The sequence below is a fragment of the Melanerpes formicivorus genome, unplaced genomic scaffold (assembly GCF_026170545.1).
Source record: "Melanerpes formicivorus ecotype bairdi unplaced genomic scaffold, bMelFor1.0.p_v2 SCAF_7, whole genome shotgun sequence".
Lineage (NCBI taxonomy): Eukaryota > Metazoa > Chordata > Aves > Piciformes > Picidae > Melanerpes > Melanerpes formicivorus.
In genome coordinates, this window is record NW_027142359.1 from 26,590,287 (window position 1) to 26,613,756 (window position 23,470).

Below are 23,470 nucleotides of genomic sequence, written 5' to 3' on the forward strand. Positions count from 1 at the left end.
GTATTTTGTGCAGCCAGCCAGAAATTCAACACACTCACGTATTTGGTAACCTGACACACAGATTTGTTTCCTGCAGCATCCCCAAGCATCGCATAGGAACCAAAAGGCACAGGGTCTGCCTCGAAGTTCCTCAGGAGGTGAGCGAGAGTGAGGCCTTCCCCAAGGAGGAGCTGAGCTCCACACAGTATGAAGCAGACGTGGCACAGCCTCGTGAGAGACCCTTGAGTCAACTTGTGCAGCAAAGTGGACAAAGGCTCAAGCTTGCAGGTAACTGTCAAGCTTTATAGTGGTAGAAGAGGACAGGGTATTATTCTTCAGGGAGGGAAGTTGATAGAGCTGAATCTGGGGCACTCTTTCATATGATGCTAGTCAGTGGAATGCAGAGGGGGTGGAGAAAGACAACCTGTAATAAAGTCAGCACTCTGCTTATTAAGGGGAAAAGGCTGTGCTTTACTTACACTAACATTAATTAGATAGATATATAGGCAGCAAAGAGGCCTCCAGGAGATTTATACAGAGGCCCTGAAGATGGATGTGAGGACTGACAGACAGCAGCTCCAGCAGAGTGCCAGAAACAAGATACCAGGGAAGCAGTGATGGGGAGCCAAAGGGACAGCGGTCTCAGGGATCATATCCAAAAAAAAAAGCAGACACTAGTTTGTCAGACCCATGCAAGCAGTTAGAAATTTACTCTCATGAGACTTTAGATTACCATTTAATGTTTCTAGACCAAAGAGTGCATCTAGAGCAGTTTTAGGTTAAATGTCAGTTAAATTTGTCTGACACTTTTGCTGCTTGTTTGAGTAAAAGAAATAACCACAGCTTGAGTTACTAGTTGTTGTGGGCTGCCTGTGGCTAACTTCCAAGTGAGAATTATATTAAAAAACAAAAGCCTCCACATTGTGGGTGAGATCATCCAATGTAGCTACTTCACTGACTGACCAGGTTGGTCATGAGGATGCTGCTTTTCAGCTGAGTTAAAGGGGACAGGAAGTATTATAGGAGTCTGTCTTAGGAAATTGATGTTTCTAGGTTTTGATTTTGGCTGTTTATTTGGATTGCTAATATACAAAAATGTCATCTGAGGTCCTCTGTATCCCTGTTGTGACCTCTTTATAGAAACTGCATAGTAAAACATGCACACTTCTGGAAGCATGGATCTGGTATGCTGTGTAAATGTTCTATTTGTAGTTTTTGTAACAAGTAGTCTGGAGGGAAAAAAATAATACGGGTTGTATTGCATCAGTTATCCTTGCTTGTAAGGGTGGAGCAAGGGGCCTATGGAACAGTATAAAAACAGGGTAAATATATGTGATGCCTCCCTCTAGTATTCTGCTTTCCAGCCCTTGGCAGCCTGTGTTTAATAATCTTCTGTTGGTTTGTGGCGTTTTATTTGTCTTCCATTCAGTCTCCCATGAACTCTTGTAACCTCTTAGCCGCAGGATCATGTGGCCAGGAGTTTGGTTTAGCTACACTGTATAAAGGATCATCTCTGTTTGTTTATTTTGAACTCACCCTCTGCTGGTTTTGTTTGATAGACTCTAGTTCTTGTACTGAAAGAGGCAAAGAGCAGATGCTTTTATTCTCTCTCTCTCTCTCTCAAAGCCACCTGTGATTTTATAGGTGTCTGAATCAACGATCTACTCTTTATATCTTTTAATGTTGCTATCTTTTTCGTGTAGTGGTTTGCTTTGCTGTTTGGCTTTGTGCAAGTGCTTGCACAAATGTTCTCTCTGCTGCTCAGACTTTAGAAGGAGTCTGTCTGTCCTTTCTTCTAGATCGTGTGGACACAGCCAAATTTGAAGAACTGAAGACAGTGAAGCTTGAGGAGGAGGAAGAGGAAGAACAAGAAGCAGCCGCATTGGATCTCTCCATTTCACATGCTTCAAATTCCAGTTCAGTGTTGCCAACTTCAAAGCAGAGTGCAGCATCCAGCGTTCAGTCCAGCTCGCCTGCCCACTCTGGCTCCTCAGACTCCGAATCAGTTGATCTGTTGGCAAAAGGAACTCTGCCTGGGCCAGCTCGAGTGCTTACAGTCCATAGCTACGCTAAAGGAGATGCCAGCGGATCCGACAATGAGCAAGCTTCAGGAAAGAAAGGCAGTGCCACCAGCAGTGTGAATGAGCAAGAGCTGGCAGAGGTATGAATGGCAAGAGTACTGAAATCTTAAGGGCTGTGTTACATGGTCATGGACTTGCTGTGACAAAACTTCTTATCTGTGCAGATTACATTTTCATTCCATTGGTGTTTGCTGAGCAGGTTGCTTAGATGGTAATGTGGGTTTTGATACCTATGCTGCTGCTAAACAAACAAGAATTAAGAGGAAAGTCTTACACTCTTACCTCTTCTAGAAGGCAAGGAGATCTCTTGTTTTGAGCACTTCTGTAAGAAATATAAGTGCTTGAAGGGAAAGGGTTTCTTAGTGATTTTGCCATGGTAGTGTTGCAGGCTGATTCAGCTCCTTTTATAGTAATAGACCCCTGTTTGTATCTAATGCATCTAGTTTCAGACCAGCCTTTATTACTAGCACATTCATATCTTTGAGGGACTTTCTAGTATAAAATCACATGCAAGTATCCATCTGTGTGTCCTTTCTGAAAAAGGACATGATGGAATAAAAAATTACTGATTGGGAGAAGGTACATCTGAGTGGTGAAGAAATGCCAAAGAATCTATTGTTAGACAACCCAAGAGAAGGCTCTAATAATTAAAATCCTGCTTGCTGAGGTCTTTCCAAATTATTTTACCTCCCTCTTTAAAAGCTGTGTTTAGAGCATGGGAGGCCAGTGATGATTATGTCTCAGAAATTCAGGAATTGCAGAAACAGAGCAGCAAATGTGGTGCAGCAGACACGCTGGAGGGAAGGGAGGCCATCCAGAGGGACCTTGACAGGCTGGAGAGGTGGGCACAAGCCAACCTCATGAGGTTCAACAAGACCAAGGGCAGGGTCCTGCATCTGGGTCGAGGCAATCCCAGGCACAAATACAGGCTGAGCAGTGACTGGCTGGAAAGTAGCCCTGAGGAGAGAGACTTGGGGGTGCTGGTGGACAAAAAGCTCAACATGAGCTCTCAATGTGCACTTGCAGCCCGCAAAGCCAATCAGATCCTGGGCTGCATCAGGAGAAGTGTGGCCAGCAGGTCGAGGGAGGTGATCCTCCCCCTCTACTCAGCCCTGGTGAGACCCCACCTGGAGTACTGTGTCCAGTTCTGGAGCCCCTATTACAAGAGGGATGTGGAGGTGCTGGAACATGTCCAGAGAAGGGCCACGAGGATGATCAGAGGGCTGGAGCACCTCTCCTATGAGGACAGACTGAAGGAGTTGGGGCTGTTCAGTCTGGAGAAGAGAAGGCTCCGAGGTGACCTAATTGTGGCCTTCCAGTATCTGAAGGGGGCCTACAGGAAGGCTGGGGAAGGACTTCTCAGGATGTCAGGTAGTGATAGGACTAGGGGGAATGGAATGAAGCTGGAGGTGGGGAGATTCAGGCTAGATGTGAGGAGGAGGTTCTTCACCATAAGAGTGGTGAGACCCTGGAATGGGTTGTCCAGGGAGGTGGTCGAGGCCCTGTCCCTAGAGGTGTTTAAGACCAGGCTGGATGAGGCTCTGTCCAGCCTGATCTAATGTGGGGTGTCCCTGCCCATGGCAGGGGGTTTGGACCTAGATGATCCTTGTGGTCCCTTCCAACCCTGAATGAAACTATGAAATGGCAAATCTGTTGATTAAGTGTATTGAAACTGAGAGTTCTCATGGATATTTAAACTGAAGCAGTTCTGTTGCTGATACTGGTGTCTCCCCTGTATGCTTCATAGAGGGGGGGAAAAGGTGACATTTTCAGTAGGTGGAGATCATTATCCCCAGTATGATGTATTTCAAAACAATTTTTTCCATCAGATGGCAACTGGGAAGGACAATTTCCATTTGAATAAAAGCACTTCCGTTTCTCAGAGTCTTGTACCCAAGCCTGCATAGCAGATCAGGGACAATGATTATTGTGCTCTCTTTTGCCTTATGAAAAGAAGAACTTTTTTTTTAAATGTAAGTTGCATTCTGCTCCTGAAGGAATAACAGATTATTCAAAAACTAAAAGAGGAGGGAGGGTTCTTACCTACTGAATGACTTCCTGGGCTGTTAGAAGCATTGCCTTGCTTGTCAGGTTAGTAGTAACTCTGTCAGTGTGTCAGTGGTGTTTACATAAGGGAAGAGGAAATAACTATTGTAGTCTCATGCTGGCAAGCCTGTCTGGAAAGACAATGCAAGTAATAAGCAGACACAGTGAAAGTTTCCTTCATTTAAAATAAGCCTTTTATTTCAAGATGGTAATGAACTCTGTAATGCCTTCTTTTTTTTAATTACTACTGTTTAGTATTTTAATAACTATTTCATTTGGCATTTTTGAATTGGATTTCTCCAGAACGTGGGAGATTTCTTACCATGGCTCCTCTATGCTGAACCATTCCACTTGGTTTTTCTTTCTCTTGACACAACTCTTATAAACAGACTTGCATGAAAAGTTGCAATGGGACCTTTGGAAAGTCTCTATTCTAATGGCTCAACAGAGCTATCAGACCTCTATCTGGTATTCCCTAGCAGAAATGCTGCAAGTAGTTCTTTCAAAATCAGCTGAAGTTAATTAGAAATAGTCATGGAAGTAAGCATGCCTTTTCTTAGAATCAATAAGGTTGGAAAAGACCTCAGAGATCGAGTCCAACCTGTCACCTAACACCTCGTGACTAACTAAGCCATGGCTTCAAGTGCCACACCCAATCCCCTCTTGAACACCTCCAGGGATGGTGACTCCACCACCTCCCTAGGCAGCCCATTCCAATGGCCAGTAACTCTTTCCTTGAAGAACTTTCTCCTCACCTCAAGCCTAAACTAACCCTGGTGCAGCTTGAGACTGTGTCCTCTTGGTCTGCTGCTGGTTGCCTAGGAGAAGAGACCAGCTCCCACCTGTCTGCAACCTCCATGTAGTTTTGTGGAGGTTTCTCTTAAGTTCAAAATAAATTGCTTTATAAACATTATTAAATGGGCATGTGCTAATTGCCTTTTATTTGACTGTGCTAATTCTCCTTGTCCAGGTAGCAAAGGAGTACATAAGGTCAATGAAGGAGAGTAAGAAGTCCAAAGGTCGTCGCCAGCCATTGAGCAAGCTCCCACGCCATCACCCACTCTTGGTTAAAGACTGCATTAGTGATGATGGTAAGTAAGCCTTGTGCTCTTTGGGAGACTGGAGAGAGGGTCTCAGCTTCCCTGGACAATGTAGGGCATTCCCTTAAGTAACTGGCCTTAAGCACAGGTCAATAAGTGGCCTCTCTGCATCCTAGACAGTTGGTTATCTCCCTTTAGTTCTTTTTTTGTGCTAGCATCATTAAACTTTTCTCTGGAATAGTATCTCCTTTCTTTTCTGTTCTGTTGTTTGGTGTTACAACTCTGAAAGGAAAATTAAACCAATACCAGAGGCTGTTGCATGATTGCTTGCCTTAGGGCATTTCAGTAAGGGATGGAAATATCAATCATTTCTTAAAAACAAAACCAAACAACATCAGATTCTTTGGCTGACAGCCTGAGTCCTGATGTATTTATGAGCTGGTGCTGTTCTCACTCAATAAGCCTATTTTATGTGCACAGTTGCCTGATTAGTAGAAACCTTTTAAAAAGGAGACAGAGTTTACTGGCTTCTGTCACCTTTCTGTCAATTTGATTTCTGGCAGTCTTTCATAACTTCTTGGGAGACACATTTTCATTTGCAAGAAGGCTATCTTGAAAGGTCACATAACACATGATCCCAGAGTTAATTTATCTCTTATCACAGAGACATCAGAGCAACTAACTCCTGAAGAAGAGGCTGAGGAGACAGAAGCATGGGCCAAGCCACTCAGCCAGCTGTGGCAGAATCGACCTCCAAATTTTGAAGCAGAAAAAGAATACAATCAGACCATGGCTCAGCAGTCTCCTTACTGTGCTGTGTGCATGCTCTTCCAGACATACCAGGTATGTAGACCAAGGTCTGTTAATGTTATCATAGAGATCATAGTATCAGTCAGGGTTGGAAGGGACCACAAGGATCATCTAGTTCCAATCCCCCTGCCATGGGCAGGGACACCGCACACTACATCAGGCTGGCCAGAGCCTCATCCAGCCTGGGCTTAAACACCTCCAGGGACAGGGCCCCAACCACCTCCCTGTACAACCCATTCCAGGGCTTCACCACTCTCATGGTGAAGAACTTCCTCCCCACCTCCAGCCTGAATCTCCCCACCTCCAGCCTGAATCTCCCCACCTCCAGCCTGAATCTCCCCACCTCCAGCTTCATTCCATTCCCCCTAGCCCTATCACTACCTGAGATCCTGAGAAGTCCTTCCCCAGCCTTCCTGTAGGCCCACTTCAGATACCGGAAGGCCACAATTAGGTCACCTTGGAGCCTTCTCTTCTCCAGACTGAACAGCCCCAACTCCTTCAGTCTGTCCTCATAGGAGAGGTGCTCCAGCCCTCTGCTCATCCTTGTGGCCCTTCTCTGGACACGTTCCAGCACCTCCACATCCCTCTTGTAATAGGGGCTCCAGAACTGGACACAGTACTCCAGGTGGGGTCTCACCAAGGCTGAGTAGATGGGGAGGATCACCTCCCTCGACCTGCTAGCCACACTTCTCTTGCTGCAGCCCAGGATCTGATTGGCTTTGTGGGCTGCAAGTGCACACTGAGAGCTCATGTTGAGCTTTTTGTCCACCAGCACCCCCAAGTCTCTCTCCTCAGGGCTGCTTTCCAGCCAGTCACTGCCCAGCCTGGATTTGTGCCTGGGATTGCCTCGACCCAGATGCAGGACCCTGCCCTTGGTCTTGTTGAACCTCATGAGGTTGGCTTGTGCCCACCTCTCCAGCCTGTCAAGGTCCCTCTGGATGGCCTCCCTTCCCTCCAGCGTGTCTGCTGCACCACACAGCTTGGTGTCATCAGCAAACTTGCTGAGGGTGCACTCAGTGCCACTGTCCATGTCACCCACAAAGCTGTTGAACAAGACAGGTCCCAGGACTGATCCCTGAGGGACTCCGCTTGTCCCTGGCCTCCACTTGGACATGGAGCCATTGACAGCCACTCTTTGGGTGCGGCCATCAAGCCAGTTCCTTATCCATCTAGTGGTCCACCCATCAAACCCATGTGTCACCAGCTTGGAGACCAGGATGTGGATCCAGATAGCTGGATAGGTTGCTGCTGTAAGATGCATAGTCTTCAAAATGTCGTTTTGTGTATTACCAGAAGCTGTGTCAGTGTTGCAGTCTTCCCAAGGAATTGCTCCTGGAGAGCACAGTTGGGTGAACCTCACCACAGCTGTGATGGACTGCCTGTGGCTTCCCAGGGGCTCTCTTGGCTGTTCAGTAGAAGTTTGTGTTCTGGGGCTTTAGTTCAAACCACAGAATGTAACTTGAGTGTTGCTGAAGCTGACTGTAAAACCTCAGCTCTCTTTTTCCAGACTGACACCTTCACATCTACACATTTTCAAAACACTTATAGCACATGGTCCTTGGAAAGCTGGCAAGGAAGACAATCTTTTACTTTAAAAGATTTAGGGTTGTGTTTGTGGATGGCATAGACAGAAAACTGTCTTTTCGTGGAGTGTATCCATACTGACAGTGGCTATGCCACGTGAAAGTGTTCTTTAGCCAAGTGTGGCTGTAGCAATGGATAGCTTGGCATGGGTTGTAGAATAGAATAAACCAGGTTGGAAGAGACCTTCAAGATCATCGTGGCCACCCCTTCAACCAATCCAACCCACCTAAACAACTAAACCATGGCACCAAGCACCCCAATCAAGTCTCCTCCTGAACACTTCCAATGAGGGCGACTCCACCACCTCCCCAGGCAGCCCATTCCAATGGGCAATCACTCTCTCTGTATAGAACTTCTTCCTAACATCCAACCTGAACCTCCCCTGGCGCAGCCTGAGACTGTGTCCTCTTGTTCTGGTACTGGCTGCCTGGGAGGAGACACCAACATCCGCCTGTCTACAACCTCCCTTCTGGTAGTTGTAGAGAGTGATAAGGTCACCCCTGAGTCTCCTCTTCTCCAGGCTAAGCAACCCCAGCTCCCTCAGCCTCTCCTCATAGGGCTTGTGTTCCAAGCCCCTCACCAACTTTGCCCTTCTCTGGACTCGTTCCAGCAAGTCAACCTCCTTCCTAAACTGAGGGGCCCAGAACTGGACACAGTACTCGAGGTGCGGCCTAACCAGTGCAGTGTACAGGGGCAGAATGACCTCCCTGCTCCTGCTGGCCACACTGTTCTTGATGCAGGCCAGGATGCCATTGGCCCTCTTGGCTGCCTGGGCACACTGCAGGCTCATGTTCAGCCTACCATCGACCAGTACCCCCAGGTCCCTCTCCGCCTGGCTGCTCTCCAGCCACTCTGACCCCAGCCTGTAGCTCTGCATGGGGTTGTTGTGGCCAATGTGCAGGTGTTGACTGAATGCTTAGGCAGGGGTCCCACACTGATACTTTTTTTTTTCTGCTGTGCATAAGGTATGTAATTTTGAGGCTGCTTGAATAATAGTTTGATTGTATCTTCAACTTGCAACTTGGAGATAGTTTCTCCTTTCCCCCTATGCTAGCAGTATTTGGTCATTTAAGATTACTGTATGATTATGATGGCACTAGAAACATATTTGCCCCAGTTCTGCAAATGAAGACCTCAGGTTTTTTTTTGAGTGTTTATACTGCAAATACATTTTCATGAAAATCATAGATTGCAGCTTCTGATCAACCTTGTTATTTCTGTCTGAGAGAAGATTCTTGTTTGGCCTGGAAAACGCTGCACAGAAGCTGCATAGTACATGGGGATTTCGCTAGTGCTGACAGAGTATAAAGTTAACAAATTTGAGGATAGTTCAAGTCCCACTAGATTCTTTTTTTGAGTTAAAAATGCTGTCAAGCAGAAAACTCCTAGCTGCAGGTTTTCAAATGTCTGTCTATGCCAGGCAGTGAAGCAGAAAATGCCAAGATTCGAGCCGTGGTTAGGGTCTTTGTTCCTACTTCAGAAAGCCTATAGCAAGTCTGGGAACTCCCTTCAGTTACATTCAAAATAAATTGGCACAAAATGCCAGACAAAAACTCACTTTTCCCTTGTGAAGAAGAAAAGTATCTAGCTGCTTGGCAGGGGGGGGGTGGGGGGGAAGTCACACTTTTCTTCAACTTTGTTACAGATTTTCTTCATCCTTTTAGGCTTTTGCTTGCTGTGCAGTGCTCTGTGTAATCAGTTCAGTTTTACAGAACCTGAATAAACAGGGCTTGTTGAAAGCATGCCAGTTTCTCTCCAGCTGTGATCCTTACATGGACTTCTTTCTCCCGCCTTTTGGTGCGCTGCAGGAGGCGCAGTGGAGCACAGCTCCATTCTGCTGCTGCAGTTTCTGCTAATAATATTTTTATCAGATTAGGCAAGCCAATTTTGTGATGGCCTATGAGGTACCAAAAAAAATTGGTTTGAAACATTTCTTCAAAGAGAAATGCTTATCTCTGCTTAGGTGTGAGGAAGGGTAATTTGAAGGGAAGCATATCTCTGTAAACTTGATATGTAATTGCTGTTTGGTTTGACACGGGTTTAGATGAATAAATTATAAGGGAATAGCCTCGAAGTCTCCTGAGCTTTAACTGGGGAGCTGCATTTTTAATCTGCTGATTTCCCAGGAACAAAGTAGTTTCAAAGTCCATTAGACTTGTTCAGAAACTACACTGGGTAAAAATAATGGGGGTTGCACTAGGTATCTCTTGTGTGTGATCATGGCCCTCCCATGCTGAGGTAAAATAAATGTGCAATGTTGGATAGCCTTGATGGGGTGCGGGGGGATGCAGCAGAGGTGTTGCCTGCAGTGGTCCTGCTGATTCTATCTCTTCTGTCAGAAGACACTCAGTTTGATTGTGCATCTTGTTGCTCATTAGAGTGATGTATTTCAGACCTTGTTTTCAGCTGTTTGGGTAGAAAATTGCATTCTGAAGTTGCAGTAGCCAAAGACATTAGAAGCTAGCTATATTTTCACCTAACCTACTAACACTTCCATCTTTCAATACCTTCATTCTTTCTTTCAGGTGGATTTATCTGTGGAATAATAGGTGAGTAAAGATGATGTGAGACAGTTTTACTTGAGAAAATCCAATTTCTCTGCTCATGCCTTGTAGGCAGAGTGTGGAGGCAGCAGTCAGAACTCTGGAGAAGCTCCAGCTGCCGTGGGTGGGAAGATCCGAACCAAACCCCTGATTCCTGAAATGTGCTTTACTGCAACTGGCTGCAGCACTGACCTCAATCTTTCAACCCCCTACTTAGAGGAAGATGGAACAAGTGTACTCATCACATGCAAGAATTGCCGTGTCTGTGTTCATGCAAGTGAGTTCCTCTAGACTTACCCTTAACAAAACCCTGTCCCCTGTAGTAAGTCTCTACATCATAGCAAGCCTCTACCAGTCTGTTTAATTTACAAATACACCAAGTCCAGCTCTTGTCTGAGCAATGTATGTTTGAGTGCTGGCCATTGGAGTATGGAGTTGACTGCATGGTTATCTTTACATACACAGTATCATCCTGAGGCTCGTTCATTTTAATTCCTGCTTTATTTCTGGGCTGTAGGGGAATGAGTCTGAGTTCAGGTAAGATTTTAAGTGAGATGTGTCTGTTCTAGGTTGTTATGGTGTATCCCCTGACAAGGCTACTGAAGACTGGATGTGCTCCAGGTGTACAGAAAATGCCTTAGAAGAGGTAAAGTTTCTCATGAGAGTCTCCCAGATGGAGTCTAGTACATCTAGGAACTTGGTTATGAGGTTCATTTCTGTAGTGTTACATACTTGTTTCCTTCTGTGAAGATAAGATAATTTAGAGAATGTTTAGACATCAGTCTCTTGTGTTTTGGTGCTTTTTAAGCCATAATGATATAATCCTTTTAAATAGTGCAAAGCTGATGAGTTCACTTGAGTCTCAAGTTGTGCTGCATGAATGTGGGAATAGCTCTGTTATCTGTCTTAATTTTATGGTAGCTACTATTTCTGAAGCAAAATAACTTCTGTCACTAACAAGGGAGATGTGCATATATGAAGAAGGCAAGAAGAATGGGATTTCCTTGAAAAAGCTGTGTAGACTCTAGATCAATGGAATGGGTCAGCCTTTTGAATCCTATTTGCTGATGTTTGTTCTGGGTCCTTTTACACATGCTCAGAGGATACGGGGCATTGCAGTCGTAAAAAAACCCAAACAAGCTAAACAAGTCTGTGGTAGAAGGGCTGTGTGCCTCCAACAGACTTGTGGTCTGTATTGGCTGCCCTAAGGGTGGCAGCTTTGGAGAGCTGAAGGGCTGATCTGTTCAAAGTAGATAGTTCTGTTCTTACAGTGAAACCATTTTCTTCCCCTGGATGTGTGTGTTGAGGAAGTTATGAAGCATGTGTACAGCTCTGGACTTCACTCTTTCAGCTAATGCTTGCTTTCTTGTGCTAGGACTGCTGTTTGTGTTCATTACGAGGAGGAGCACTGCAGAGAGCCAATGATGACAAGTGAGTGTTCCAGATGTTTTGGTCATAAGGGAGGATCAATTCCTAAGTAGCTGAGAGTAAGTTAGTAAAGCCAGTAAACAGAGTGACCAGCAACGAACACCTTCAACACTTGGTGTTGCTGGGGGTGCTGCAGTTAAGTGTGTTCATTGTGTTCATGTGCAACAACCATCATGTATTCAGGTCTTGCCCTCATTCTGTTGACAGCAGCTATTAATTTCTTTAGTGCATTTTTTAGTGCAGACATGTAAAGTGCAAAGGTGTAGCATATCACATAAGGTCCTTGGGCAGGTAACATCTTTCAGTACCTCATCACAGAGGATTTTGATTTCCTCCATGTGATGTGTGGTGGCATCAGAGACAAATGACAGCCACAGCTTTAAGTAGCACAACACAGCAAAATTCAGGGTACCTCTGCAACAGCTGCATGCAACTGCCTTTCCTGAATCCTTTGGTGTGGTAGATTGTCTAAAGCTGTTTGATGCAAAATGGCAGTGAGACAGACCTGTAACACCATGAAGTTACTGAAACTTGACCTCTGGAAATTTTGTGGACGTCATTTGGAGCCTCAACCATTTGGTCAGTGTCTCATGAGCAATTCAGTGGTGACTGAACAGCTGCTGTCAGGTTTGTGAAGAAATAAACGTATCAGGTGAGCTTTATGCAGCCAGCACAAGCCACACTAAATGCTCTTCAGTTAAGCCTGTTACTAGTGGATTGGAAGTGTGAAGAAGTCTTACATTTGCCCTGCGTGTTCCCTGTTACTAGCAGTAGAAAGGAAGATTCTCAACCTGTTTATCGTGCTTTATACAGCAAACTTCAACAGAATTGTGTTCCCTGTTACTAGCAGTAGAAAGGAAGATTCTCAACCTGTTTATCGTGCTTTATACAGCAAACTTGAACAGAATTGTATTTACTTAAACTCCAAAGCATCCTCTGTCAGCCTAATGCATATCAACTGTGTTTTCTCTTCTCCCCTTCCTGACAGGTGGGTTCATGTGATGTGTGCTGTGGGTGTACTGGAGGCAAAATTTGTGAACATTGCAGAACGGAGTCCTGTAGACGTTGGCAAAATTCCCCTGCAACGTTTCAGACTGGTAAGGCTCACCTGTGCTTCACTGGTGGAGTTTCAGAGTGTCTCTCCAGTCTATTCAGAATCTGGGAGACTTTGCTTAAACCTTTAAACACGAGTTACCTCTCCAGATTGAACAACGTAGTTGTCTCTGTTCTTTGTATAGGAAATGCCAGTTGTCCCTGTTGCTGTTGTTGAACACTTCCCTGTTCTGTTATGTTTATTTAGATGAGGAGCCAGCAAGGGGGGCACAGTTTTCAGTATGTGGTAAATGACATTTATACAGTGGTGTAATAGTGGTATTTCTTTTGTTTGTTCTGTTTCTAATCCCCAGAGTTTAGCTTGCCTTAGTGACTGCTGCTGAGCACTGAGATGCTTTGGGGTGTGCAAGGCGTTTGTATAATGGTTGAATGTCTTCAGCAAGGAAACAGCTGTAACTTAACCTAAGAGCTCAGTGTGGGAGGGGAAAATTATTTTAACTGCTCTTTGCATATGTCGATCATTGCAGATAACATTCTTCCCCTACAAGACCCCTTCAGGCCTGACCCTTGCAAGTGTAAATGTATCATTGGTAGTTGTGACAGAATTTGAACTGTTACTTTCATAGTATCAGTCAGGGTTGGAAGGGACCACAAGGATCATCTAGTTCCAACTCCCCTGCCACGGGCAGGGACACCCCACACTACATCAGGCTGGACAGAGCCTCGTCCAGCCTGCTCTTAAACACCTCCAGGGACAGGGCCCCAACCACCTCCCTGGACAACCCATTCCAGGGCTTCACCACTCTCATGGGGAAGAACCTCCTCCTCACATCCAGCCTGAATCTCCCCACCTCCAGCTTCATTCCATTCCCCCTAATCCTATCACTACCTGAGATCCTGAAAAGTCCTTCCCCAGCCTTCTTGTAGGCCCGGGGTATTTGCCCCTGATTTTTATCTTGTTGATTGTCTTTGTGTCACTTAATAGCCAAATACTGAAAGGCTCTGTTGACTCGGGAATGTTGTAAGCTCATTTAATCCAGGATCTCCCATTGCTAGCATCCTTGGGTCATGTGCTTTGTGCATGTTGAGCTGGTAGATATTTAATGTGTGGTTTTTGTCTGTAGAGTTACTTGAAATTTATGAATTACTGCCTTGTTGTAACCTAGAACTGGTAGCCTGCTGCTGCTGCTTAATCAGAAAGTAGCAGTGCTCTTGCAGAGTAAATGGCACAGTACCAGACTTTCAGACCAGCTAGCCCATTGTGGGGGTAAAAGGTGGTGCCAACCAATAACCTCTAGTTTGCTGTCCACAGAAATGCATCTTCTGCAAGAAACGAAGAAAGAGAGTTGCAGGTTGCTGTGTGCAGTGCTCCCATGGTCGATGTCCCACGTCCTTTCATGTCAGCTGTGCCCAAGCAGCAGGGGTCATGATGCAGCCTGATGACTGGCCATTTGTTGTCTTTATTACCTGCTTCAGACATAAGACTCCTTCTCAAGCAGAGGTAAGTCTGTGATTCTCAGGACTTGAGCTGCAGTATCTAGGAGCAACTGAAAAGTTCTAGACTGGGTGCTTTTCCTTAAAACTTCACTGAGAACTTGGCTCTCTGACAGTGTTCAGTGTTACCTCATGGTGTTAGTCTTGGATTCTCATCTCAACTTTGCTGCTGCTCTGAGTAGTCTCAGTCAGGTTCTTTATTGTGCTCTGGGTTGCAGCCCAGAAGGGCTGAGAGTATTATATCCTTCCTGTGGCTGCTGTAATGAGACATTATAGTGAAGTTTATGCTGTGGTACTTAATATGCAGGAGTTAGTGCTTAAACTCCATCAGGCTGCAAGAGTGATCATAGAATTTCATATTTAAGTAATTGATTGTTTATGAAGTTCCCATCTAGCCCTTGTAGCCATCAAAACCACAACAGTCTGTTAGAGAATATTTGCTCTAAAGGCTTGGCATTGCTCCTAAGAATGTAAATTAAGGACAGTGTCATCTTACATGTTAGGCTTTAAGCATTTGGAATTGCTGAGGCAGGACTATTCTGAAAGTGTTGCTGAGGGAGTCTTAGGTAGAAAGACCCACCTGATCTAAAACATTCTGCTTCCTTGTCTGTCATCACTGGAGCTGTGGTCTTCAACACATTGAGTTGTAGTGTAAAAAGTGATTGTTTTCTGTTCTCAGCGAGCTAAGGCTGCACTGCAGGATCTGTCACCAGGACAGATAGTCATCAGTAAGCACAAGAATGGTCGCTTCTACCAGTGTGAAGTGGTCAGCCTTGCAAAGGAAACTTTCTACGAGGTCAACTTCGATGATGGTTCCTTCAGTGATAACCTGTACCCAGAGGACATTGTGGTATGTTGTGCAGTGGGAGTCTGGCCCCAGTAGAGGGCACATAATGCAAGTCAATTCTTGCTGCTGCAAAGCAGACACACAAGGGGATTTGGTAACTGTCCTACCTCTAGGTGTTGTGGCTGAAATGTGCTGCAAAATGACCTTAGGGGTGTTTTGTGAGATGGACTTAGGAACAGGTGTAACAGGGATTGCAGCTAATCTTTGATTGCTTAGCAGTGGTAGATCTGAAGGAAAACTTGCTGATACTTGTGCAACATTCCTGCATGAATTACTTGAAGTTGGGCCCACTGTTGGGATTTAAATACAGGTGACATGGATGTCTCAGCCTAGTTTTCCATCCCTAAAATAGAGTAATTGTTGGGGTGGTGTTGTGACTGGGATGGAGGCCCCCATGGTTTGCTGAATCTTCACATAAGGCTGCTACTTACCCTTCTTGTCTCTCCCAACTTCCTCTCTTACACTATAGAGTCGAGACTGTCTTCAGCTGGGTCCCCCTGCTGAAGGGGAAGTTGTGCAGGTGAGATGGACAGATGGACAAGTTTATGGAGCCAAGTTTGTCGCATCACATGCCATCCAGATGTACCAGGTACAGAACTGTTGTCTGCAAGTCATTAACTGGTCATGTTAACAGGAGTGTTCTTAAGGCCAGCAGAGCTGTAGAGGCTGTGTTCTAGGGGCTACACAGAGCTCATGTGAAGTGTCTTAAGCATACTCATTGCTGGCAGCAATGCCAGATGCTTGTGTCAGTACCTGGAATTAAGAGTGGTTACTTACAGCTTTTCTTACAGCTGACTGTTCAAAAGTATCAGCATCTGAGAAACTGCTGGTCCACAATTATTCAGTGAACTCTGTTCTGTAGCTTTAACTACTGAAGATGTTTGGGTTGGCTTTTCTCTTAGGGAGGGGTCATCATCCCTTGCACATTTCCAAAGGAGTGAATGTTCACTGAGCAGCCAGAGTGTCTTGAGAGTTGTCACAAGAATAACCCACCCCTTACTGAGCTGTTGTCACTGTTAAGGGATGGATGAGGTTTTGGTTAAAGTCTGTTGCAGTATGCATGCCTGCATATGCACCCCAGGTGGAACAAGATTATTTCATGAGCAGCCTCTCTGGGGAGAAGATGGTAGGTTCTGGGTAACTTCTGAGACTTCCAGCAGAACTTCTGTTTTATTTCTAGGTGGAATTTGAAGATGGGTCTCAGCTGATGGTGAAAAGGGATGATGTGTATACTCTTGAAGAGGAGCTTCCTAAGAGAGTGAAGTCAAGGCTGGTAGGTAAACAGGGTGCAAACTTCTATTGAAGAAGCTTGTTTAACTTAATTTGCCCTTGAACAGCAATCTGAGAGTGAGGCAGCAAAAAATTACAATCTGATGTTCTCCTCAGTCATTGTGAAGCTTGCTGGCTGAGAAGGCTTTTGTAAAAGCAGAATTCTGTCTTGCTCTAGAGAGCCTTCAATTCTTTCTGCAGCGATGGGAGTGTATAGCATAGAGACAGAACTTGAATATCCCTTCTTGTCTCTATTCCTCAGTTTCACATCTGTTCCCATTTAATAAGAATGGCCAAGTTCCTTCACTCCTGCTAGGGTGGCATCAAGAGACCTGGTCCCCCAAGTTCAAAAATAGGTAGGAAAAGAACCTCTGCAGGTCTCTGCTCCAGGTATGTTCCAAGCAGAGGTAACTTTGAAGCCAGAGTTGCTCAGGGCTCTCAGCAGTCAAGCTTTGGTTATCCCCTTTGGATTCCTGTTCTGTTGCTTTATGCTTCCTGTTATAAAAATATCCCCAACACTACAGACTGGGATATTTTTACAGCATGATCATACAGAGCCTGTTGGCAGGCACAGAGGATGTTAGAGGTTTAAGAAAGAACAAATTGTAGCTCGCTCCTGTAACCAGGTGTTCAAACATGTCTGCTCCATAAGGTAAAACCATGGTACTAGACTGCTGGAAGGTTGGGAGAGATGAGTGCATTTATTCCATTAAGAAAATCACACAGTATCACTAAGGTTGGAAGAGACCTCAAAGATCATCGAGTCCAACCTGTCACCACAGGTCTCATAACTAGATCATGGCACCAAGTGCCACGTCCAATCTCCTCTTGAACACCTCCAGGGACGGTGACTCCACCACCTCCCTGGGCAGCACATTCCAATGATGAATGACTCTCTTGGTGAAGAACTTTCTCCTCACCTCGAGTCTAAACCTCCCCTGGTGCAGCTTGAGACTGTGTCCTCTTGTTCTGGTGCTGGTTGCCTGGGAGAAGAGACCAACCCCTTCCTGGCTACAACCACCTTTCAGGTAGTTGTAGAGAGCAATGAGGTCACCCCTGAGCCTCCTCTTCTCCAGGCTAAACAATCCCAGCTCCCTCAGCCTTTCCTCACATGGATGTGCTCACAGCCTCTCCCCAGCCTTGTTGCCCTTCTCTGGACACGTTCAAGTGTTTCGATGTCCTGCTTAAACTGAGGGGCCCAGAACTGGACACAGGGCTCAAGGTGCAGCCTAACCACTGCAGAGTACAGGGGCACAATGACTTCCCTGCTCCTGCTGGCCACACTATTCCTAATGCAGGCCAGGATGCTGTTGGCCTTCTTGTCCACCTGGGCACACTGCTGGCTCATCTTTAGGCAGCTGTCAATCAGCACCCCCAGGTCCCTCTTTGTTAGGGAGCTCTCCAGCCACTCTGACCCCAGCCTGTAGCTCTGAAATGATGGTGAACTTGAAAATTAGCTGCTCAATTAAATTTGAACCCTTTGATTCTTTAGCTCTCTAAGGACTGGTCACTTGAACTTATCTCCAGATTTACAAATCCAGTTTCTTAAATATCTTTCATGTGTTTGGACAGTTTTTGCAGAAGGCTGAATGTCGCCAGGTGTCCTGATTTGGTTAGTTCTTATGTTCGGTGGTAGGATATGGAGGCAGGTATTTGATCTGTCTTCTGCTGACTAACTGGTGGTGTGTTTTCTTTTTCCTCTTAGTCAATAGCATCAGATATGCGCTTCACAGAGATCTTTGCAGAGAAGGAGGTCAGACAAGAGAGGAAGAGACAGAGAGTGATCAATTCACGCTACCGTGAAGATTACATTGAACCTGCGTTGTACCGGGCCATCATGGAGTAAGCACTGCCTGTGGCAGAGGAAGAAGATGCCCACCTCCCCCAAGGATTTAAATGCTCCAGTAACAACAGGCCATATTTGGATGCTTCAAATCCAGGGTTTTTTTGTTTTGTTTATTAAGGAAGCTAAAAAGCCGATGCTCTGCAGTAGCTGAAGGGCAGCTGTCGGATAGCGAAACAGATCCCATTTGCTGAAGCTGAAGCCTGCAGACTCCTGGTCTGAAGTTGAGTCCTTAGTGAATAAGCCAGCTTGGGGGTGTTGCTTTCATCTCGTCGAGCAGTCTTGCTTTTTTATTAAAGACAGTTTTGAGAGGTGGCAAACTCTTTGGGGAGTTGTAGCCAGAAATCTTGGCAGCTGCAGAATAGTATGGTCTGTCGTTTTAACTCAATGATGTTCCTGGTTTTTGGGGAGTGACCCTGGTGATGACACCTGGGCTTGAGCAGACAGTATTACTGGTGCTTGAAATTGAACCTCTTCTTATATTTATATCCATCTTTCTGTTGCAAGCAGCTTCAGTCTCTTGTTTCTCGGTACCTCCTTTCAGAGGGTTATGCTGTAGGCTGTTCAGATCCGAGCGGACAGGAGGTACTTGTGTGAACAGATGAAATGTGAAGTCAAATCCTATAGGACAAATTATTTAACTCTCCATTCAATATTTTTTTTTTTGTTTTGACTTACTTTAATCATAAGCTTAACAGTAGGTGCCTCAGAATCAATAGAACCTGTCTGGAGCCCTGTGCCGTGCAGCCTTCTAACAAGAGTAGGCATTCAGCTCCCAAAGAGTTCCTTCAGAGTTTCTCCCCACTCCCTCTAAGGCAATAATGACCAAAGGGACAGAGTCCTAAGTGTCCCTTCTTAAAACCCAAGCATCAGAGTATTGGGGATAACAGGGCAACAGTATCTGAAGCAGTGTGGTGCCTCTTCTGTGGCAGCACTGTCTGTTGTGTGGCTGCAGGCTTCTGCTTAGAACAGCTAATAGCAGGTCTGAGAAAGGTAAAGCACGCACTGGACTGTGTATTACTGAAAGGCTGTGCAGTCCTCTTCTGAAGCAGGGGTGCTGCTGTGGTGTTGTCCAGCAAAGGTCACCACGGCATTTTTAAGGAGTAATAGGAGGGCACATCTCAGTTGTTGGAGAGAACTTTTTACCCCAGCGACAGGAGGCTGAGGTAAGCTGTGCAGTAGGTGTACCCAGAAGATGCACTACTGTGTTCCTAGTAATTTCAGCATTACCACAGCACAGTGGGAGCCACCATGTGAATAGATGTTCCTGCCCTGTTCTGTAGGAAAGGAATGTTAGGCTGTTGAGCAGATTTTCCACCCCCCACTTTGTTGCATGAGGTGACTTTTCCTGCCGGAGAAAAGCTAACGGCTACGTGCTCTCCAGGAACAATTCAAGAGGAGAAGTTTCTAGTGAAACAGACCTAATGCACCCTGCTTCTGCAGGGACGTGGCAAGGTGTCTGCAAAGTCTGGATTTCTGATTCTTTTTTTTTTTTTGTTTCTTTTTGTTACATAGGAAGGCTATAAACCAAATTCTCTGACACACACACCCCCCACACCCCATGCCCCCCTGGTGCATCAATTTGTGATTAGCAATAAAGCGCAGCGTTGTGTTGTGATACAACTCTTCATCAGAGAGGAAATAAACTACAGTTTTTATAAAGCAAAATCTTAACTTATCCCTACATTTTATAGGGTGAGGAGGCTGATAGGAGTAGCAGAGATTTGCACAACCACTCTTTTGCATAGATGTATTCTGTCTGTCTGTCTTCTTTCTTTGGTGGAGCACCTTGTTCATCAGTACTGGAAGGCTTAAACAGATTCTGAAAGGAGGTAGTGGCTTTCCCTCGTGGCTTTGTGGGTTTGGTGTTTTTGTGTTCTTTTTCCCATGCCCAAAACTCCTGTCTCAGGGTATTACATCACTTTCTGAGGAATGGAATAGCTGGCTTGGAAAAACTAGGATCTGTTAGGACCAGAATTCAGTAGCTGCAGTTAACTCTGGTCTAGGCAATGGAAAGGAAATTGCACTTTGACATCTTAGCTTGCAGGTAAGCCTCTGTGAATTGATGTGCTGTGAGCAGACATGAAGAGGAGCTGACAGGGTCTTAACAAACTGTTCTGTCAGTGTATCTTAAGATTCGGCATTAACTTTCCAGAAGCTGAACGTTACCTGTATGTTACTGAAAGACACACTCTTCATATCATTTGCCATTCTCCTTCCAGAGAAAAGGTGCCAGTGTTCAAGCTTTCTTCCCAGACTGCCATATAACTTAAATGCACCATCTAGATGCCATGTGCTACCTATGCTGCAAACACCTGGCTCAAACAGCTTCATTCTGAAATGATGACCTAGTACGAAACATCTGGATTTGGTTGGAGTGCTGATCAACTGCAGCAGGTTTTGGCACCCACCTCTTAAAGTATTGAGTGACTTTCAAGGGCTCCTGTGCCTGGTGTTTGTCCTGGAAGAGGAGCTATGTTACAAAGCATTTTCTGTGGGCTCCAGATTTGCTCTTGTCAGTTGGCTGCTCTGTGTTGGAAACTGCTGCCATCTCACACCCTGAGACAAAGGGGCCTTCCCAGTTTCCCCATCAGCTGCATCATTCAAATGTGAGCATATTTAACCTATTGCAGTGACTGAACTGCCTTTTGGCTTCTCTCCATGAACTTAAAGTTGGGGATCCTTATCTTTCAGGGGCTCTCTTATTTGACTTTGCAAAAACAGTTGGGTTTACGGCGTGAAGTATACCAGGTAGCAATAACAGCTCTTTGCAGAGTAGCTGTCTCAGAGGTACACATGCTTTCTGTTACCTGGACTTTGATCTTGACTGAAAATTTTCTCCAGTGGCTTTGGTTTTTGGTTGGTTGTTTTTTTTTTGGAATTGTATTTATCCCTGTTGCAGCATCATTCCAGTGAGGGCAAGGTGCTGCCAGGGTATCAGCTAGGCATTCTTGAATGTGTTCGGTAGGAAGTCACGCTCAGTTTGCCCCACAGGAACTTGGATGGCCCTTCGTTAGGTCTGTTGCACGTAATGCTGCAGGCAGTAGACCTCCTCACTTCACTTCTCATGAAGCTTCCATCTGTGACTGGTTCAGGTTGGACCCATAACAAGCATTTTTAGTATAAACAAATAGTGGCTTGTCCCTAGTTCAGGATGAGCTTGGCAAGCCAGTGATTACTTTTTTACAAGGTTTAAAAAGGTGACTGTGTTCTCTGTAAAGCACCTGAATTGCAGTAACGTTTCTGCCTCTGGATGGACTTCTAGGAGACCTCTTCCTCGATCAGCAGACCCCTCAGATGACCAGAGACAATACCATTTGTAGTAGGACTCATTCTCCTTGCTCTTTCTCTACCTTCCTAGTGTATTGAGCTGGGTTGAACTGATTCTGCACTTTGAGGAGCATAGCCACACCCCAAGGCTTCCAATGCACCTCTGTTCTTCCATTCTCTAACTGGGCTCCTGTCGTCTGACATGTCTGCAGTCATGCTTGGTTTTTTAATGCAAACATGGGATGAAATCAAGACTCTGGTAGCCTGTATGTTGTTTTCAATTTGTTCAAGTAATAAATCTAATTTCAAAATGCACAGTTTGTAGATTAATTTAAGAACTAAAGCAACATAACTTGGAAAATCTCATCATGCCTCGAATTTTTCTATTAGTGTTAATCCTTTCTAATTCTCATCTCCTTAGTGCTTATCCAGGGAGTTCTTGGGTGTCTCTCAGGGACTAAGCAGAGTTCTGTTATTTAAGGACTCAGTCCAGCATGGCTGTTCAGCTAGAACATGGACAACAACACAGACTTGTCCCTCTTTGAAATACAGACCAAAGACATCTGCAGGAAGAGTGGAGTTGCCCTAGGGTCTCTCTGTAGCTCAGTGGCAATGCCAGAAGAGGAGTCATCAGAAAATCTTACCTGAGTGCAAACAGCTCTGTTCTTTACTTTGCTGTTGACTTGAATTTCACAGTGCTGGTTAAGCCTCACTGAACTGGCAGTCAGGGGAGGGAGATTCTTCTACCTTAGCTCAGGGATTTTTGTTACTGATGCCCTGAGTGACCTCAAGTAGATTGCTTATTCACTGGAGCATTATTTCAGCCATATCTTTGGGGATTGAAGTGCTGAGTATTCATGGAGCCAGCTTTTGTACTTCTAAAATGTTAGTATCTCCTTTTCCCGGACAACTCTGTAGGCGTTGCATGTAATCTCCAAGCATAAGCACTTAGGTTAGCATAGTAGGCTCAAGATGAGCAACATACAGTATTGCTAAGTCAAAATAAGCCTCTGCCCTCTTTTCCCATAATCATTCCTCATTTCTCTGGATTGTTGGTGGTGTTGTTCAGCAGCTTTAGATCTCTCTTTCAGATGAGTGAAGAGTGCAATGCTTCAGGTGGGGTGAGTTTGTTTGGTTCCAGTAATGAGTGTAGCTGGGGGTGTGTATCAGCAGTGCCCTCTGACCTCACCAGAATGGTCTACAGAGGAATGGGAAACATTCACTTGATTGCTGTCTGTTTAGGAACACGTGGCAGACCCATGCAGAAACATTGCCACAGCCTCCTTGCTGCAGCATGAGTAATGTGACAGTGCTGAAGTCAAAGCTGTTCTGACAGCACCTAGTGAGCAAGGGAAATGTGTGGGATGGTACTGGAAAAACATTTAAGTGGTGTAGTACATCTGATAATTTTTAGCTAGGGGAGCCTGAAAGGAGGAGTCCTTGGTCTGTAATTCTGTGTTTGAGTTCTCCTTTCATGAATGGTTCTAGGGGGCTGTGAACACCTCTGGTACCCAATGCAAGAGGAAGAAAGCAGGCCTGCTGTCTGGGCTCTTCCAGCTCAGCTGGGACAGTTAGTCCTGCATGAGTCACTGCCTGGCATACTGTGTGGATCCCTCATGCTGCAAGAGGACCCAACATCCCAGGAATTGGGATACTCTTACCTTTATCCACACTGCTGGCTGAAGGAAGAGCTGCCTCACCACAGGCTGTAAGCAAGGTGGGGTGATGGATGTGCTGAGATGTTTTCATACCCAGGCTGAAGACCTCCATATAGAATTAGGAGTAAACATGTCTTTGCAGCTTAAGAACATGCACCAGCCAGTCTGGTGTCCAAGCAGTGCCTGTGAGTGCACTGTAATACACTGCACACAAGTATGCTGTCTCAGGAGGTATAATGAAGCAGGTCTACGGTCTTGCTGAATTTAGGGAAGCAGAGGGTGTGTTGTATCCATGGTCCTCCAGAGAAGTTTCAGGCCTGGTGATCAGATGGCTGTGAATGTGAGTTGATGTTGGTTAACATGCCTTGATTCTTCATTTCCTCAAGTGTTGACTGCTGCTTCTCTTGAATGGAATGTCTCTGCACCTTTTGGATTGGTTTTCCTGCCCATTGCAACAGGGGTTAACTCCAGCTTCATTACTGATAGACACGAGCAGTGAACAACAAAGTGACTCAGTGTCCTGGG

At 45.4% G+C, this 23,470-nt stretch overlaps 1 protein-coding gene across 1 annotated transcript in view; it reads left to right on the top strand.

The window, feature by feature from the left end:
• Positions 1-21,602, top strand: part of KDM4A (lysine demethylase 4A) — a 30,364-nt gene extending 8,762 nt beyond the window's left edge. The window contains exons 10-22 of the mRNA XM_068141550.1: positions 77-267; positions 1,779-2,140; positions 5,077-5,197; positions 5,811-5,989; positions 10,156-10,360; positions 10,653-10,729; positions 11,459-11,514; positions 12,500-12,608; positions 13,877-14,065; positions 14,738-14,908; positions 15,375-15,494; positions 16,086-16,178; positions 17,880-21,602. Of these exons, the coding sequence (XP_067997651.1) occupies positions 77-267; positions 1,779-2,140; positions 5,077-5,197; positions 5,811-5,989; positions 10,156-10,360; positions 10,653-10,729; positions 11,459-11,514; positions 12,500-12,608; positions 13,877-14,065; positions 14,738-14,908; positions 15,375-15,494; positions 16,086-16,178; positions 17,880-18,020 (2,014 nt within the window). The 3' untranslated portion in view covers positions 18,021-21,602. The remainder of the gene's footprint in view (positions 1-76; positions 268-1,778; positions 2,141-5,076; positions 5,198-5,810; positions 5,990-10,155; positions 10,361-10,652; positions 10,730-11,458; positions 11,515-12,499; positions 12,609-13,876; positions 14,066-14,737; positions 14,909-15,374; positions 15,495-16,085; positions 16,179-17,879) is intronic.
• Positions 21,603-23,470: the final 1,868 nt, after the last annotated feature.